Source organism: Suncus etruscus, chromosome 1 (assembly GCF_024139225.1).
Source record: "Suncus etruscus isolate mSunEtr1 chromosome 1, mSunEtr1.pri.cur, whole genome shotgun sequence".
Taxonomy (NCBI): Eukaryota; Metazoa; Chordata; class Mammalia; order Eulipotyphla; family Soricidae; genus Suncus; species Suncus etruscus.
In genome coordinates, this window is record NC_064848.1 from 102290862 (window position 1) to 102309843 (window position 18982).

At 36.0% G+C, this 18982-nt stretch overlaps 1 protein-coding gene across 1 annotated transcript in view; it reads left to right on the top strand.

Annotated features, from left to right (window-relative positions):
- Positions 1–18982, top strand: part of ELAPOR2 (endosome-lysosome associated apoptosis and autophagy regulator family member 2) — a 200355-nt gene that overhangs the window by 138674 nt on the left and 42699 nt on the right. Inside the window, exons 9-12 of the mRNA XM_049771053.1 lie at positions 5648–5828; positions 6383–6511; positions 12005–12095; positions 12700–12802. Coding sequence (XP_049627010.1) covers positions 5648–5828; positions 6383–6511; positions 12005–12095; positions 12700–12802 — 504 coding nt within the window. The remainder of the gene's footprint in view (positions 1–5647; positions 5829–6382; positions 6512–12004; positions 12096–12699; positions 12803–18982) is intronic.

Here is an 18982-nt window from a genome sequence, read left to right on the forward strand (position 1 = left end):
ATACTTAAATCATAATTAAAAAAGGACAAAACCAAATATGATGTTTCATTTACTTAGATTCTCTAAGTTTTATATTGTCTTTCTCAAAAGAGTTAAGAGTCCCTTATGGATTACAGACAATCACTGATTTTATTTTTTTAGTGATTTGGAAGTATGTGGCAGGAATGCTAAGAGATGCTAAGACAGGCAGATGAATGAAGTGACTACTTCAACTGGCATCCTGCAGACCATAAAATAAAAGTAGCGGGGTCGGAGATAAAAGTAGCGGGGTCGGAGAGATACCATGGAGGTAAAGTGTTTGCCTTTCATGCAGAAGGTCATTGGTTCGAATCCCAGCATCCCATATGGTCCCCCAAGCCTGCCAGGAGTGATTTCTGAGCGTGGAGCCAGGAGTAACCTTTGATTGCTGCTGGGTATGACCCAAAAACCAAAATAAAATAAAATAAAAAATAAAAGCAGAGAGTTTTAAAAAGAAGAAAATATTATTCGTATTCTGTTGATAATCTAGTTGTATTTTTATTTGATTTTGTTGTTGCCAGGAATCCATATTCATTTGTATGAGAAAGGGCTGAGGGCTGCTCCCTGCAGTGCTCAGGTCTGATTGTACTGGGGTCTGAACTCAGGCCTCACACTTGCAAGGCATGTACTCTAACTCTACTACTATGCCACATCTTCTCCCCATGTTATACCAGATTTTAAAAATCACTATTTAGATGTTTTTTTAATTAAGGTTTTCTCTTCTGATACTGACTTAGAATACTATTACAATTTTTCTGTTAGCTGGAATATGGAATATGGGGAACTGCCTTTTATTTTCGTTTCTTCAGCTTCTATGTTACAGATATTCTTTTAAAGGGGGAAGAATAATTTTAGCAGATTGTACACCTAACAAAAGAAGTTTTTATACCTTTTAAAAATAAGATGAATAGGGCCCGGAGAGATAGCACAGTGGTGTTTGCCTTGCAAGCAGCCAATCCAGGACTTAAGATGGTTGGTTTGAATCCCGGTGTCCCATATGGTCCCCCGTGCCTGCCAGGAGCTATTTCTGAGCAGACAGCCAGGAGTAACCCCTGAACACCGCCGGGTGTGGCCCAAAAACCAAAAAAAAAAAAAAAAAGATGAATAATTTACTTACTATTTGCTTTAGAATGCTGGTACTTTATTAAGTTTATAATTTTAAAAACTATGCCTAACCATTCATGTTTCTAACTTCAAATGATCATTATATTATTATAGTTTTTAAGACCTGGCTAAAATATGAATATTTATTTTTATGAGAGGTGTTTGTGCATGTGAGAAAAGGGAAAGAATAGATCTCAGAAGAATTCTCTTGATGGCAGAGGTTGTTTAAGTGTTTGTGCCATGCAAAATAGTGTCAACATCTCATGAGAAAACATTTAGCTCTTAATTTGTAGTTTAATTGCAGGTTATTGGAAAAGACTCAGAAAGCAACTACTAGTATTTATGAAATTACAAATTTGAAATATGAAGGTACATACATTGTTTAAGGTAAATAAGTCTTTAATTTTGTGGTCATCATATGCAGAAAACCGGGACAAATGCTGTGTGGGTTGGAGAAAGAGAGAAGCTGAGAACTCAATATAAGTGTCTGCATAGAATCTGTCATTAAGGTCAAGAGTGGCTGCAGAATAAAGGCTATAATTGCCAGGGCCTCTTTGTCCGGACACTTCAGGGAGATCTTGAGGCCCCCAGGAAAGTGGGTGCAGGGTTCAGCGATGGAAGGGGACACACTCAATTGTTGTGGTAGATCATAATTGTGTGTTTATTGAATGCTACAGGGGTGTATTTAAACATGAATTTTACGTGTGAGAGATTGCCTACATCTGCTTTCCTGCAAGGTTAAAAAATGTACTTTCTTGTTAGCAACAAGCTTATTAGTACATACTGTTTGATTTATAAGTTTCTTCACAACATAATTCACAGGCCTTTAGTGTGGGTTACAAGTCTTCTGAATGAATGATAAGTTCCAATTAAAAGACAGGGGGAGTTGAGCCAGAGGCTTCTCTGGTATCTAAGGGCAAACTTTACATTTCCGGTTTTTACTATTAGGCTGGACCTTGAGTGTCGATTTTGATATAAATTAAAAGATTAGCAAGTTTGCCAGGTGTTCCTATAAAGGGCTCCTTTCATCTGAGCAGAATATCTTTTAAAAGACTAAATTTACTTTGAGAATTATGAAGTTATTTTTATGTTTCTCTTGATATTGATTTTCCCAGGTAAAGTGATATTTAATCAAGGCCTTATTTGTATGTATTAATTTTTGTCATCTGGAAATAAATGTTCAACTATATACATACTTAGCACAAGAGCAGGGAGATTCTTATTACATTAAATATATGTTTGCAACTATTGTTTGAAACTATTACTAAGCTTGAGAACTACCATCCTCACTTTTTAAGGAAGCGACCTCTATTTGAGGTCTTTTCTCAGCCAACCATGCTGAGGGAGCTCAGCAGGTTTCTGATTTTAACTTTCCTTACATTATGGTGGCAGTATATAATTCTTTATTATTATTTTTTTAGAGGTTCTTAGGCACCAATTATGTCCTGGCATTCAGGAATTACTTCTGGTAGGATTAAGGGACCATATAGGATGCCAGGAATCAAACCCAGGCTGATGGTGTGCAAGGAAGTGTGTAATACACTGTGCTATTGTTTCAGACCATACCTGCATTATATAATTTTTTTCCATGTTCTTTTTTTTTGTGACTGAAGTTCATTACACAGAATTATTTATGGTACATAGTGACAATGAATGAAGGGCATTCCCACCACCAATGTTGTCTTCCCCGTTCCCAGCATGTCTCCCACATATCCCTCCTTTACTCCCCAGAATCCTAGTGCCCTGGTCTAAACCTTACAGCTTGTTATAGGTTGGGTATCTATTCTGTTTGGTGTTCCAGTCTGGTCATTTTTTATTTACACTACGTGTTCATATGACTGGTCCTGGTATCATTCTTTTCCTCCCTCAATTTATGAGGCTGAATGATTCGAGTTATGCTATTCTGTTGGAGATAAAAAGGTTAAGGAAAAGAGAAGAAAAAATTTGGTATCAACTACTAAAAAAGAAAAAAATCACCGAATAATATCCACAAAAGTGAAAAAGAAAGAAAAAAGTGGAAGTAAAAAGAAGGAAAATAATATCAAAAAACAAACAAAAATAAAAACAAAACCAGAAAAAGTGCTGCAGTGGCAGGGTTTGGTGTTAACCCACCTTTTTTTTGTTTGTTTGTTTTGTTTTTTTTGTGGTGTCAGGAACCTTTCCTCTCAGTTGTGGATGAGAAAATAAGGCCACTGTAGCAAGCAATCTTGGTATTTGCGCAGGTCTTAGGACAAGGCCTAGGATAGAGTCTTTAAGGTTCTAGAGGTACTTTCCAACATTGTTGGTGTGTTCAGTTTTCTGTATCATGTGCTCCATGTTTTTGCTCATTCCCTAAGCCAATGTCTAGGAAATTATGATTCCAAAGGTTCTGCTCAGTCTCTGTTGTCAGAATTGGGCCTCTGTACTAAGAAATCTTGATTTTTGTAAGAGACCTGGGCTATAGCCTAGGGTAGGGTTTTCCTTAATGGTCTCAAGGTACGTTCTGCCCAGTCGCAGTTGTCAAAGTCAGTTTTCTGTAGTTAGCGCTCTTATTTTTCATAGTTCAAAGGACAATACATCTTCTGATTTCCACTTAGTGTTAGGTGATGTGATAGGACCTCCTGGTCTTAGGTCAAGTTGTCATTTCCTCACTGTCCTCATTGTCATATTAACACTGGCACAAGTATATCTCCCAATTGAGCTTAGTTCCTGGTGTTGTTGCAGGGGGTTGTTTCAGTTCTACGTCTGGGATCTGGGATTTGAGAATGAACTAACACTGTCCAATCTCGTGGAGACTGAGTTGTATCCACATGACATATGTCCAGGATGGGGGCACCCTTGTGTAAAAAGTGTGTGTTCTTATCCTTAGAAGATAAGATCTTATGTCTGAATCCATGATTTCCCCTTATTTACTGTGCCTATACAAAAACAGATGGTGTCCTTTTGTATTGTTGGTGTTATTGTGGGTAAGGATGACAGGCTACACATACAGTGTCTGTGGTGTGGTTTGAGCTTTTATCCCAGGCAAGACGGTTTTCTTAGTTTTTGTACCAAGCAGCACCAAAACTGGTAAGGGTAGAGAAAATATGTATATATAAAATATAGAATATATAGATAAAATTGAGATATAAAAAAAGGAAAAAAAAAGGTATTTGAAAAAAGAAAGTGATGGGGGAGGCTATCTATATGTTTAGGAATACATATCTTAAGATACATTATTATAAAGGTATTAAGCTTATGAAGGCAATATAGGCCTCCCAATTAGGTCTTCTGAGATATTCTTGTGGGGAGTGAAATCCAAGGTACTTTTTCGAATCACACACTTTGGTCTAGAGTTTAAGATATGATTTGCGGCCTTTCAGAGTCCTGTAGTGTCCTTGAGTTGGGGGTTTTGCTGCAGCTAAATCCGGTATCATGTAACCGTCCACGATTTGATGGGGGTGAAAGGGATCACAAGCTTGAGTCAGGAGGCTTATTGGTTGTGGTTTCTTGATGAGAAACAAGATGAGGGATCGAGAGGGTGTCTTTCATTGAGGAGCTGGATGGTGGTCTGTTGGGAAGGAGGTCGGTCTTGGTGCCTAACGAGTTAAAAACTGAGGGTAAAGAGGGTTAAATAAGGGGGAGATAACAAATCCGGGTTGGGATATGGGGGGAGTAGAAAGGTCTCTAGGTGTGGAAAGGCAATATAGAAGAGAGGCTATATACATTGTATAGATGAAATGTTTAAGGATAAGGCTCGGCAGTCAGAGAGGACAACTGTATAGAAAGTAACGTTCACTTAGACACTGACTTCAGAGATCTATTTGAGTGCTATCCTCCATATATAGGATATTCCATTTCCTTTCCTATAGTCAAGAATTAGAAAATTTTTGGACGATGTTAAAAAGAGTATATGTCTGCGCTTTTGAAAATGGTTATCAGTAAAAAAAAAAAAAAAAAAAAGACACCCCTGCAGAGGGTCTGCTGTGGTTGAGATAAATCTGCTTTGGCTAGCTGTCCTGGCATGTGGGGTCTCCAAGTTCAGCTCTCTCCTCTGCAGCTTGTGAATGAATGGATAGGGGAGGAGTTTTCCTCCACCCCATCCCATCCCCCAAGGCCCAGGTTACCAAATCTGGCCAAATCTGGCGTGGGGGAATCTGGCCCCCCAGACTAACTGGCAGTCCGGGGGTTCTTTGGCTAGCTGTCCAGCCCAATACCCACCACATATCAGTGCAAGGGACAAACTCCTGGCATGTGGGTCTCCAAGCCCAGCTCTTGCTTCTGTGCATTATATAATTTAAGGAAGGATTTAATGGTAAGGAATGTCCTATATATGAAATAAGGCTACTAGAGCTAAGGAGCAAAACAATTTAGAAGTAATGATAATTTTCCACCAAAGTTTGTTTTCCCTTTTTGTTTAATTTATTACTAATATTTTAAAATCATTTCTCTGGAACTTGTCATACTGTATTTAGAATTTGCCTAGGCAGGCAGTTGAAAATTCTAGCTATAAAAAGTTTCAAGTCAATAATAGAGCATTTTAATTGATGTGCAAGTTTTCTTGCAGACACAGATCATGTACAAGTGGATAGAGCCCAAAATCTGCCGAGAGGATCTTACAGATGCTATTAGGTTGCCCCCTTCTGGAGAGAAGAAGGATTGTCCGCCTTGCAACCCAGGATTTTATAACAATGGTTCATCATCTTGCCATCCCTGCCCCCCTGGAACGTTTTCAGATGGAACAAAGGGTAATGTTTTATTTAGTCAGTCAATAAATGAATCATTTTTGTGACTGCGTTCTGATGTTTATTTTTTTATGGAAAAAAATTTTAAAGCCTTTCAGCTGTGAGTGTCATTTATAACATAATCAGTGATTTGAATATCAAGTAATCTATCCATAGTGCAGTGATATAATATTCATGAGGTTAGTGACTGCTAAGAAGGATGAAAATATAATATAAAATATAATGGAACTGATTTAATCATTATATGGAAGGAACTTTCTCCAGAATGACTAGTCCAGTAGAAGGTATAAAAAATACTTCCAGAAGAAAGGCAGAAATTATTTTTAAAGATTTTGCATTTTTCATATTAGTCAAACATATTTGTGTATATTTTATAAAGAATTATTTTCTTTCCAGAAAGTTTATGAAAAGTCATTAATTTTCAGCAAAATTAGTCATTCAACATCTCTTTTTGCTACTTCTCTTTGATCAGTAAAGTTAGTAGCATTTCGGACAAAAGAGAGATTTTTTTCCAGAGCTGTTTAATTGTAATTGCTTTTCACACCTGTTTTTTCTAGAATGTAGACCATGTCCAGCTGGAACAGAGCCTGCACTTGGATTTGAATATAAATGGTGGAATGTCCTTCCTGGTAACATGAAAACTTCCTGCTTCAATGTTGGGAATTCAAAGTGTGATGGAATGAATGGTGAGTTCCAAGTTAATTTATGGTGATGTATTTTGCCATCAGAGATTTTTGAACACAGCTGTCCAAAATCCTGGTAACTGTAGATACAGGGAACTTTCATCTTAACATTTGGTTGCTTGGGGCCAGAGAGGTGGCGCATACGTAAGGCTTGTAAGCTCTAGCCTAGGACAGACCATAGTTCGATCTGTGGTGTCCCATATGGTCCCCCCAAGCCAGTGGCGATTTCTGAGCACATAGACAGGAGTAACCCCCGAGCATCAACAGGTATGGCCCAAAACCAAACAAATAAATGAAAAAATTTGCTTATTTACCCATTTTTCAGCCCTCACATAAAATAGTTTATCTTAGTTAAGTAGTTAATATATTTAATAGTTGATACCTTCATAAAATAGTTAACTTACTGCTTGAAAAGAAACTTTTTCATATTTTATAGCCTGCTTAGAAGTAGACATTGAAGATATTATTATTTATGGTTAAAAATATAAAATACTTTACCAAGGGAGTTACTGATTTATAAATATATGTGATTTTTGATATTTTATTTTATATATTCATTTTAGAGCCCCATCCCCAGTGTTCAGGGCCTAGGGACTATTCTGGGCAATACTTTGCCCAATGGTGTGAAACTGGTGGTTGCTTGCTTAGACTCAGATACATGGTGATACTGCCTTAGGTTCCAGGAATAAATCTTTGAGTTTCTACATGCAAGACATGTTCTCTAGCTCTTTGAGTTATTGCCCTATTCCCTATATCTTTTGTCTTTTCAAAAGGATTATATATGTATTATTGTGTGTGTGTATGTGTGTGTGTGTGTGTGTCTGTGTGTGTGTGTGTGTGTCGTGTGGTGTGGTGGTAGTTTGGGCTGTCCTCAGGACTGTATGCATGGCTTACTCCTGGCTGTATTCATGACTTGCTCCTGGCTCAGGGAACTATATGTGGCTCTTAGAATTGAATCCAGGTCAGCCCTGTGCAAAAGAGAATAGCCTGACCCCTGTATTATTTCTCTATCCCTTATATGTCACCGTTTTGCCCTAGATTGATTTAGTTTGATTTAGTATTGAAGCATGGAATGAAGCTATCTCATAACTCCTCTTACCTATGCCTATGTTCACAAACTATATAATAAACCCAAATTATAGTTAATATGAAATTATTACAGAATTCTATAGAACACTTGCTGAAGTTTATTTGTTCTAACATTAAACAATTATGTGTCTAGCCCCCCCCCCACCCCAAAACAAAGGGCCAGAGAGATAGCATGGAAGTAGGGCATTTGCCTTGTATGCAGAGGACAGTGGTTTGAAACCCAGCATCCCATATGGTCCCCTAAGCCTGCCAGGAGTGATTTCTGAGCATAGAGCCAGGAGGAACCCCTGAGTGCTGCCATGTGTGACCTCCCCCAAATTGTGTGTATCACACCCAGTAGTGTTCAGAGATTACTCCTGGCCTGGCTCTCAGGAATCATTCCTGGCAATATTTGGGGACCATAAAGGGTGCTGGGGATTGAAATCAGGCCATTTCATATTCAAAGCAATAATGTACCTACTGTAATATAACCATTATTTTGCTCTTACAATTTAAGTATTTAAAGAACCTAGCACATAGTGGTTTTGTAATTCTTGTTAGTTTAATGACAACATTTTATGCATGTATTTCCAAATTGATGTGATGATTGATGAGTAGAACTTACACATTCTAGAATTTTACTTCAAAATGCATGCTTTATTTATTCAGAAGTTTTTGTCAGCATACTTTTTCTCCAGATTTTGATTATTATTAAAATGCTTTAAAATTAAAACATCTTAAATGAGTTCTTATACATAAACAGAACTGGGACATGTGTGCATATATGAATAGAGACTGGCATATAATTGGTACTTGAATAATGTTAGCAATACAGATAAAAGAGGGCAAGACAAAGCTTTAATAGTATTAAACATTTAGAAAAAAATCTTTATTGATCAATATATGACCTCAAGGAATTTATCCTAAGAGAGAAGAATAATTTAGGGCTATGTTCTTAAAATATCTTAAGTAAATTTAAATAAGTTAAAACTTATTGGAAAAATACCAGCCCGAAGACCTCTTACCTGAAGTTTGCTCAGATTGGTGTCTCCATAGAAAAACAGAGGGTTGAGTCAGGGCCCTCAAGAAAATGGTGATTCTGGGTGATGGAGGCAGCAGGCATGGCTTCGGCAGGGCAGTGGCTTGGACTGCTCTCCCTTCTCCTGAGATGGCAAGCTTTCTGTGCATGGTTGGTGTACTGATGATTTTTCAGTTTGTTTTACATCTCATTAGAGAAAAGAGTTTATGGAGCTGACCTGGTAGTAGCCACTACATTTGTGGGCATGGTTACAGCTGCCTACATATGCATTTATGACAAGAATTGATTAAAATGAAAGGGATTTATCAGGTTTCTATTGACTTCGGTACTTTAAACTTTTATTTTTGTGCTTCAATGTCTTTGAGCTGTATTATCCAATATTATATTGTACAGTACAAACATGACCCTTGTCTTTGAAATATAATGGTTTGATTTGAGGTTGCTGAAAGGCTTATATTAAGGTTGTCAAATTTAAAAATTTAAATGTCTAATTTTATGTTGATTATAAGGCAAGATATTAAATTTGGATATTTTGGATTAAATAAAATATATTAAAATTCATGTCACCTTGTCATTCTTGTCATCTGATGTCTAAAACTGTAACTATTTGCACTGATACTGTGGCTACTTTGTCTTGGACAGTGATTATGGCATCAAGGAAAGTTTTTATCTCTTCAGTTTCCTTTTAAGGGTATTGTTCTCCATTTCTGTTTAGTACATAATTATGGATGAATTTGTCCACAGATGTTTTTCTTGTGGAGCCAGAGTGATAATACAATGGTTACGGTGCTTGCCGTGCATGCAACAGACTGGGATTTGATCCCTGGAACCCCACATGATTACCTGAGCCGTGCCAGGAGTGATCCTTGGACACAGAGCAAGGAATAAGCCCTGAGCACCACTGGGTGTGGCCCAAAATAACAAACAAAATTTTTCTTTGTACATTGTAACTGGTATCCTATATTTACATTATAAGACAATATGTTCTTTTATTATCACACTGAGTATCTCTCTTTTTAAGAGAGGGCATTAATTATGGGTACATTAATTTCCTAGACCTACTGCAAAAATATACCACAAGATGGGTGGTTGAAAACAAGAAAATTGATTTTTTTTTTACAGCTTAAGATCATAGACACTCATAATCAAAGTGTTGGCTGGGAGATAGCCTTCTAAAACATCTAGGGGAAGTTATTGTCTCCTTTAGCTCTGGTAGCTCCTGGTATTCCTTTACTTGACTTCAGTTTATTTTTTTTTTTATGTTCACATGACTATCTTCTCTCTTTTTGTTTTCTTGTCTTCATATGTGTCTCTAAATCTTTCTCTTCTAATTAGGATGCCATACATACTGGACCCAGGTCACACTAGTGACCTCATCTTAATTTGATAACATTTTCAGACTCTATTTCCAAATAGAGTCTATTCACTGGTATATTTTGTTTGTTTGTTTTGAGGCTGCACCTGGCTGTGCTCAGCATTTACTCCTGGCTTTGCATTCATTGACACTTCTGGTAGGGATTGGGAGAGTATTTGAGGTACCAGGGATTAAACTTGGGTCAGACATAAGCAAGACAATATCCTTATCCACTGTATTATTTCCCAGTCCTTAATATATGATTTATGGAAGACACATTAACAACAGAAAGTGAACAAACATGAAAAGATGCTTATTTCCTCTTACAAGGATGTTAATCTCTTTCTAAATTACCTCCTTACTATACATATATTTTCATAGGCTTTCTCTACTACTCTGTTCATACTCATGACATTTCTGAACACTATAAAGTGATTTAAAAAAAACATATGAAAATTCCCCCTTTCTTAGTATGTATGTTCTCCAGGTGATAATATACTTATTTTACTGCAAGTTCACAATCTCCACAAAATCCAAATGCATCTAACTGCACTTTCACTTTCAACCTGGGTCCTTCTGTCCCACTAGATCAAGTTGCTTAACTCTCAACAATTGCGTTTACTATTTACCTTTCTTTCCAACCACTTCTCTTTACTTTAAATAGCAGAACAACTGACAATTTCCTTATAAGCAAGTTACTTTTTACAATTATTTTTTGTGATCAGCTTGTTATGTAAATCCAGCAGGTCATCTTACTATTAATTGATGTTTTATAACATAAAAATTACCCATCCATCAGTGTAGCATGAATAGTCATTCCTTACTTAGTTTCTCTGTTATGCCCTAGGTATCAGATTTTCTTTTGGAGATGATCATATCAGTGCTAAGCCATTGCCATTAATTAATAATTTTTCTGACAATGTGTGTGAGATATTTATCCTTTTTTTATTTTACTGTTGCAATTTCAGCCTGTGGTAGGATCCCTGTATTAGGATTTCTGTGCAGACTCCTTTCACCTTCTGTGAGTCTTCATTAGCCCATCCTGTAAAGGTTCTTAGCCTGTGCCTATGCCTATGTTTTGCTGACCCCTCCGTGAGAGTGGTTTGATTTTTGTTTTTCCAGCCTTAATGCCTATTGTGGTTCTTGGTACTCCAATAAACAAATTATTTCACTACTTGAGTGAATAAGAGACAAAATGCAGAACTTAAATGAAGAAATAACAATAGAGTAACTATAAGATTAAATGCCTTTTCCATTTTCTTTTAAGTAATTTTAAGTTTCTGTTTCTTTTTGGCTACCTAAATATTAGGATTTTCTGTTTGAATATATTTGAATAGATACTTAATTTATGTTTTAGTTTTTAATAAAACCTTTCATAATTGAGAAAACTGTTATTAGTTTCTCCATTAAATACTTTATGGATTACTTGTGGAACAGGGGAATGAAAATTGTACAGGAGAACACAAGGGGAGGATCTTGACACTTTAGTGTAGTAAATTTAGTAAAGTAAATTTGTCCATAAATACTTTAAACCTCTTTATTGTATGATTATTACCTAAACTATAATAAAAGCTTTTAAAAAGAAAGTACATATGAATTACTTGATAATTCCCGAGGAATCACATGGAGTGTCTTTATTACCATCTAGGAGTTTATCTCTCTATACATACAATTTGAAACTATACTTAAAAATAGAAAACCCTTTTGGAATATGTAGGTCAGTGGTGGAATACCTCTAAAGTATCTGAAGACCTAGGTTTGATCCCTGAGCCAATCAAAACTAATAAATAAAAATAATGAAAGTTTTGGGAATATTTCTAACTTTGAACTTAAATATTTCTTCTCTTTTTCTTCTTCTCTTCGTCCTCATTCTTCATCTGAGATAGTACAGTGGGTAGAGCATATGCTTTGCAAGTGACAATTTTGGTAGAATCTCCAGAACCCCTGGGCAAACCACTGGGCTTGGAGTCCCCCAAAATATTGTTGGAAATAATTAATATAGCTTTTATTAATGATTTTTTTTTATCATTTGCAGGTTGGGAAGTAGCTGGTGATCATATCCAGAGTGGGGCTGGAGGTTCTGATAATGATTATCTGATTTTAAACTTGCATATCCCAGGATTTAAGTAAGGAAAGCCTCTTCTGATTTCCAACTGTAAAAGTCCTCATGCATAGTTCTCTAAAAAATAAAGTGATTTTTTTGTAAAATTATTAATATTGTGACTTATTTTGTACATAATAATAAACATTTATAGGTTAATGTCTTATACTTATGAGTATATAGAATATCTTCTATTTGTATTATATTAATGAAATTGAACAATTTTAACCATAGCTTATCTAAATGGGACAACAGTTCAAATTCTTGGATCTTAGTTTATTTGCAGAAATATACTTTTGCTTTATATATTTTTTCCTTTTATTCTTTAAAGTAACAAGAAAAAATTAAATTCCATTTTGTTCTAGTTTCCCTATTCTGAGATATGTTACCTGAATCTTTTTCTTAGAATGTGCAGTAGAATTTTACCTGAAGATTGAAGCATATTTCTGTGACTTTGTAAACACCACATTAGAACAAAGAATATGCCCAGGCAGAAATTGAATGACAAAGGAGCTCGGAGCAGGAATAGGAAGGTTTTTTTTGCTCGATGGAGAAAGAGATTTTAGACTGTTTTGTTTTATATTGTTAGAACATACTCTTAAATATTGATGTCTTAATCTGTCAAATAGACCTCCAACATCTATGACTGGAGCCATGGGTTCTGAACTAGGAAGGATAACATTTGTGTTTGAGACACTCTGTTCTGCAGACTGTATTCTATACTTCATGGTGGTAAGTGAAAAAGTTACCTTCAAAGAGAGATTTTTTTTAAGCTTAATATTTCAGATGTGAATTTATTTATATAATTGTGAGAAAGTCATTGGAACTGGAGATGTTCCCTATATAATTGAGTTTACATAGGAGGGACTACTGTGAGGGGCACATGTACACTGGAGAAGCAAACACTGGATATGGAGTTGGCAGGATATATGCATGAAAATATAAATTCATGGTCTTGATTAAAATGTTTACAAATGTCATAAGAGGGCTGGATTGGTAGTATAGTTTTAGGGTGTTTGCCTTGCATTCGATTGACCTAGGATGGGTTCGATCCCCAGCATCCCATATGGTCCCCAAGCCAGGAGCGATTTCTGAGTGCAGAGCTAGGAGTAATTCCTGAGTGCAGCCGGTTGTGCCCCCTTCCCCAGATAAAAAATTGGCATAAGAATCCCATTTATCTTCTATTGTTAGGGTCTTCAAAAAACATTAAAGCTGTCTAAAGCCACTACTAAAAGTCATGTGGTAAGATTTACTAAGAAAAGTTTCAGTCTTTGAAGGGAGGATTGAGAAAGGGGTCTTGGGTGGCTGAGGAAAAAACAGGAATTATCCTCTGGTTGATGTCTTCTTCATACAAATATACTACCACAGAATGAAAATTCTCCCATTCATCCATTTAAGCCCCAAGAAGGAAGAAACATGTAGTAGTAAGTGAGGGCAGAAGTAAAGAAAGTGTGGAGCATTGGGAGAGGAATCTTCTAAATTGGACGAATGTTAGACAAAGAACTTTGCTATGTACATGTCATAATTTCTCCTTTTCCCCTAGATATCCGAGAAATCTCAAATCTTAGCTTTAAAAAAAGGCAACACAAAATTTACTGACTTCATATATGTATTAGAAGAATATTGACTATGATCTTAGTTTTATAAATCAGAGGATTTATCGACATGCTCTTTGCGTTTGCTCTTTATCTCAATGTATTTTATAACTCAAATAACTATTTCCTACTTGATGTTCAAGATATATGGAGATTTAAACATTTAGTTGCGATTAAAAATGGTTTAACTGAAAGCACTGTGTTGTTTATTTTATTTTTTTTTTTTCAGAAAAAAATGGACTCAGTATTTTCTTTATTTATTTCTTTATTTTCTTATCTGCTGTTGTGTAAAATACCATATAAACACAGAAACAATAGTAGAAACATCAACACCACAGATCTCGGTGTCCTTTAAGAATTTTTATGTGTGTGTGTTGTTGTTGTTGTTGTTGTTGTTGCTTAATGCAAGTGACCCCTGAATTAGAATCACTAGGATGCTGGGAAATTTTTAGATATGTACATTTCTGGGTCCTTCCCAATTTAACTGAAGGGGAACTCTGGGAACAGGGCTCATTATTTTAAACAAGCTTTGAGTATGGTTCTGCTACATAGTAGTGTGAACCCAGAAGCCTGTGAAAAGGTTTAAAAATTTAAATTAAAAAAATTTTAAAAATTAAAAAATAAAAAAATTTCTTAGCATGGGGCCAGACCAATAGCACAGAGGTAGGACTCTTGTCTTGCACACAGCTGACCCAGGTAGGTTCTGGGTTTAATCCCCAGCATTCCATATAGTTCGCCAAGCCAGGAGCGATTTCTGAGCATATAGCCAGGAGTAACCCCTGAGTGTCACTGGGTGTGGCTCCCAAACAAAAACAAACAAACAAAAACAAAACAAAAACAACAGCAACAACAACAAAAACCAAAATAAATTTCTTAGCATGGCATTTTAGAGCTTTTTGTACTTTATTCATTCTCTGGTGCCAAATCTACTCTTCTTATTCACATGCACACATGTCCTTAAAAAACTTGAGTTTATTGTGAGACTTTCTGTGTCACTTCCATTTCTCATACTTTATATTAAAATGACTTTCTTGCTCTTCCTTTTGTCTTGTGAACTTGTGAAGCTCAAATTTCATCTCTTCAGGGAAGCTTTATTTATTTTACAGACAGTTCACACTTCTATCTAGTGTGCTCCTAAAGCTCTTTAGTTATGTATTCATATTTTTTATGTATTCATGTTTTTCTCATTTTGATTCTAGCAGGTCATTTATTTGGGTACAACAATATTAAGTTTTCTATTTCAAGGCAGAGTTTGTTAATTTTTTCCTTTGTGTGACTTGGTCTTGTAAGAGATTTTTGAGATATCAGTAAGATGTTTATTATTTAATACTAATTCAATTAATATTTGAAATGCTTTGAACCCATGTAGAGTTCAATGTGCTATTATTTTCAGTTTTCTAAAAAATTCAATTTATTATTAAAACACCTAGTGGGAAGTGTTTAATAAAATGCTACCTGCATAATACGAGTTCCTTTTGGGAAGTAGCATGTATGATGGTTTGATTATCTGTACATGTGAGAATTATTATGATTTATGAAATACATACGATGTTCTTATTTGTGGCATGAATTTTAATAGAATATATGATAATTTTATAATATATACAATTCTCATATCATAAGAGGAGGGAAAAAAAGTAAGTTTTGAAATCATGAGATGGTCTAACTGACATCCCAGATAGCTAATGGAAGCCCTTTTTTTCCTTAATTTTATTTTTATTTTTGGACCACACCTGGTGGCTCTCAGGGGATACTCCTGGCTCTGGACTCAGAAATATTCCTGGCAGGCTTAAGGGACCATATGGGATACAGGGATGAACCTGGATTGTCTCCATCCAAGTCAAATGCCCTACCTGCTGTTTCCCAGTCTAGCCACATGTGTAAACTCATCTTAAGTTATCAAAATTTTTCTAGAAAAGACTAATTTACAGTTTCAGGATTGGGCTTGGTTTTCATTTACTCTAACTTAGAGGGGCATTACTGATTGTACAACAGGTAGACATTTGCCTTGCATATGGCAAACCTGGGTTTCATTCTTGGTATTCCCATAGGTTCCCCAAACATTGGCAGGAGTAATTCCTGAATGCAGATGCCAGGAGTAAGCCCTAAGCATAGTCGTGTGTGGACTAAAAGCAAACTAAAAAAATTAAATAAATAAATGAATACAATCACAACACGTAGAAAAACCCACAATACAAGTGTGACAATGGGGAAACATGCAGGCCAGCGCCAGACATAGAGAATGAAGATGGCAAGTCAGATGAACAGAACATGGCCAACCAACTAGTCAGTCTCTCAGATAAGGAGTTTAGAGTTGTGATATGGAAGATATTAACAGAACTCAAAAAAAAAAGTATAGAAGAGAACACTAATAAGAATCAAGAGAATATGAAGATAGAAATCAGAAAACTCAAAACTGAAATTTCAAGTCTAATAACAGGTCTGAAAAACTCAGTAGATGAATTGAAGAAAAAAATGGATGAGTTTTTCCACAAATTAACAGCAGCTGAGTGTAGAATTAGTACACTGGAAGATGAGATGAATGACAACTCCATACAGCAGAAGAGATTGGAAAAAAACCTTAAAGCAAATGATCAAACAATGGAAAAATTATTCAAAGAATGGGAACAGATAAAAATAGAAGTCTATGATAAGCTCAACAGAAACAACTTAAGAATCATTGGAGTCCCATAGACCCAGGAAGAAATTCTCCAGGAAGAATCAATGGTCAAGAACATCATTAAAGAGAAACTACCAGAGCTAAAGAATACATGCAATCAAATCCTGCATGCTCAAAGAGTACCAACTAAAAGAGACCCCAGAAAAAATACCCCAAAACACATCCTAGTCAAAATGATGAACCCCACAGATAGAGACAGAATTCTGAATGCAGCAAGATCAAAAAAAGAAATTACATTTAAGAGAAAATCCTTGAGATTTACCGCAGACCTGTCACAAAAAACACTCAAGGCCAGAAGGCAGTGGTGGGACATAGTGACAAAACTCAATGAAATAAATGCTTTGCCTAGAATACTGAACCCAGCAAAACTCACTTTCAGGATTGAAGGAAGAATACATGGTTTCACAGACAAACAACAGCTCAGAAACTTTACAGACTCAAAACCAGTCTTAAAAGAAAAACTGAAAGACCTACTTTAAGACAAGACTGACCGACAGACACACCAAACTTCAATAGAGAAATGACACTAAATCCCAGGACAATTCTTTCAAATGCACCAGTTAAGAGACACAGAGTGGCTAAATGGATCAAAAAACTCAACCCAACCTTCTGCTGCCTACAAGAAACACACCAGAATAGTCAAAACAAGTATAGACTCAAAAAAAAAAAAAAAAAGGCTGGAGGAAAATCATCCAAGCAAACAACACCCATAAAAAAGCTGCAGTGGCCATACTAATATCAGATGATGCAAACTTTATACTCAGGAAAGTTATAAAGAACAAAGATGGACTTTTTGTATTAATCAAGGGATGTGTACAGCAGGAAGAAATCACTTTCCTAAACATATATGCACCGAATGATGAGCCAGCAAAATATTTAATACAATTGTTGAAAAATTTGAAAAATAGTATCAATAACAACACAATAATTGTGGGAGACCAACACGGCATTGTCAATACTTGATAGGTCAACCAGACTGAAACCCAACAAGAATGTACTAGACCTGAAAAGATAAATGGAAGAAAGAGGCCTAGTAGATTATATATAGGATACTCCACTCACAGAAACCTGGATACACATTCTTCTCTAATGTACATGGGACATTCTCCAGGTTAGACTACATGCTAGCACATAAAACATACCCCAGTAATATCAAGAGGATAGATTTTGTGCAGGCTACCTTCGCTGACCACAAGGCCCTGAAATTATATGTGAACTACAAAGGGACACAGAAGAAAAACTTTAATACCTGGAAGTTAAACATCCTAATACTGAATAACCAGTGAGTTCGAGATGAAATCAAAGTGGAACTCAAAACCTTCCTGGAAACAAATGACAATAGAGACACAAACAATCAGAACTTATGGGACACAGCAAAAGTGGTACTGAGAGGAAAATTTATAGCTTTGCAAGCACACATCAAGAAAGAATAAGGAGCATACCTGAATAGCTTAATGATGCAACTCATAGAATTAGAAAGTGCTTAACAAAAGGAACCAAAAATAGGGAGACAGAAGGAAATAACAAAGCTGAGAGCAGAAATCAACGAGTGGAAACCCAAAAAACAATCCGAAAGATCAATGAAAGCAGAAGTTGGTTCTTTGAAAAAATAAACAAGATTGATAGACCACTGGCAAAACTAACAAAGAGAGAGAAACTTGATAATTCATATAAGTAATAAAAAAGAACAGATCACTACTGATATGGTAGAGATTCAAAGAGTAATCAGAAACTACTTTGAGAAACTCTATGCCACTAAAATAGTAATCAGAAACTACTTTGAGAAACTCTATGCCACTAAAAATGAGAACCTGGAAGAAATGGATAAATACTTGGACTCTTATAATCTTCCAGTGTTGAAAGAAGAGGATGTAGCATATCTAAACAAACCCATCACTACTGAGGAAATTACGAAAGTAATCAAATGTCTGCCCAAAAACAAAAGCCCAGGCCCAGATGGATTCACTAATGAATTCTTTCAAATCTTTCAAGAGGAACTACTACCAATCCTGGCAAGACTCTTTCATGAAATCGAAGAAATGGGAACACTTCCAAATAGCTTTTATGAAGCCAACAACATAACCTTGATACCTAAACCAGACAGAGATGCTACGAAAAAAGAAAATTACAGACCAATATCGCTGATGAGCACAGATGCAAAGATCATCAATAAAATCCTGGCAAATAGGATTCAATACCTCAATAAGAAGATCTTCCACTATGACTAAGTAGGTTTTATCCCAGGAATGCAAGTATGGTTTAACATCCATAAATCTATCAACATAATACACAACATCAACAACAAGAAAAATAAAAATCACATGATCATATCAATAGATGCAGAAAAAGCATTTGATAAGGTCCAACACCCATTCTTGATGAAAACTCTCAGCAAGATGGGAATGAAAGGAACCTTTCTGAATATAGTTAAGGCCATCTACGACAAGCCAGTGGCAAATACCATCTTCAATGAAGAAAAATTAAAAGCTTTCCCTCTAAATTCTGGCACAACAAGGCTGTCCTCTCTTACTACTCCCATTCAACATAGCACTGGAAGTACTTGCTATAGCGATTAGGCAAGAAACAGATATCAAGGGAATCCAGATAGGAAAGGAAGAAGTCAAGCTCTCGCTGTTT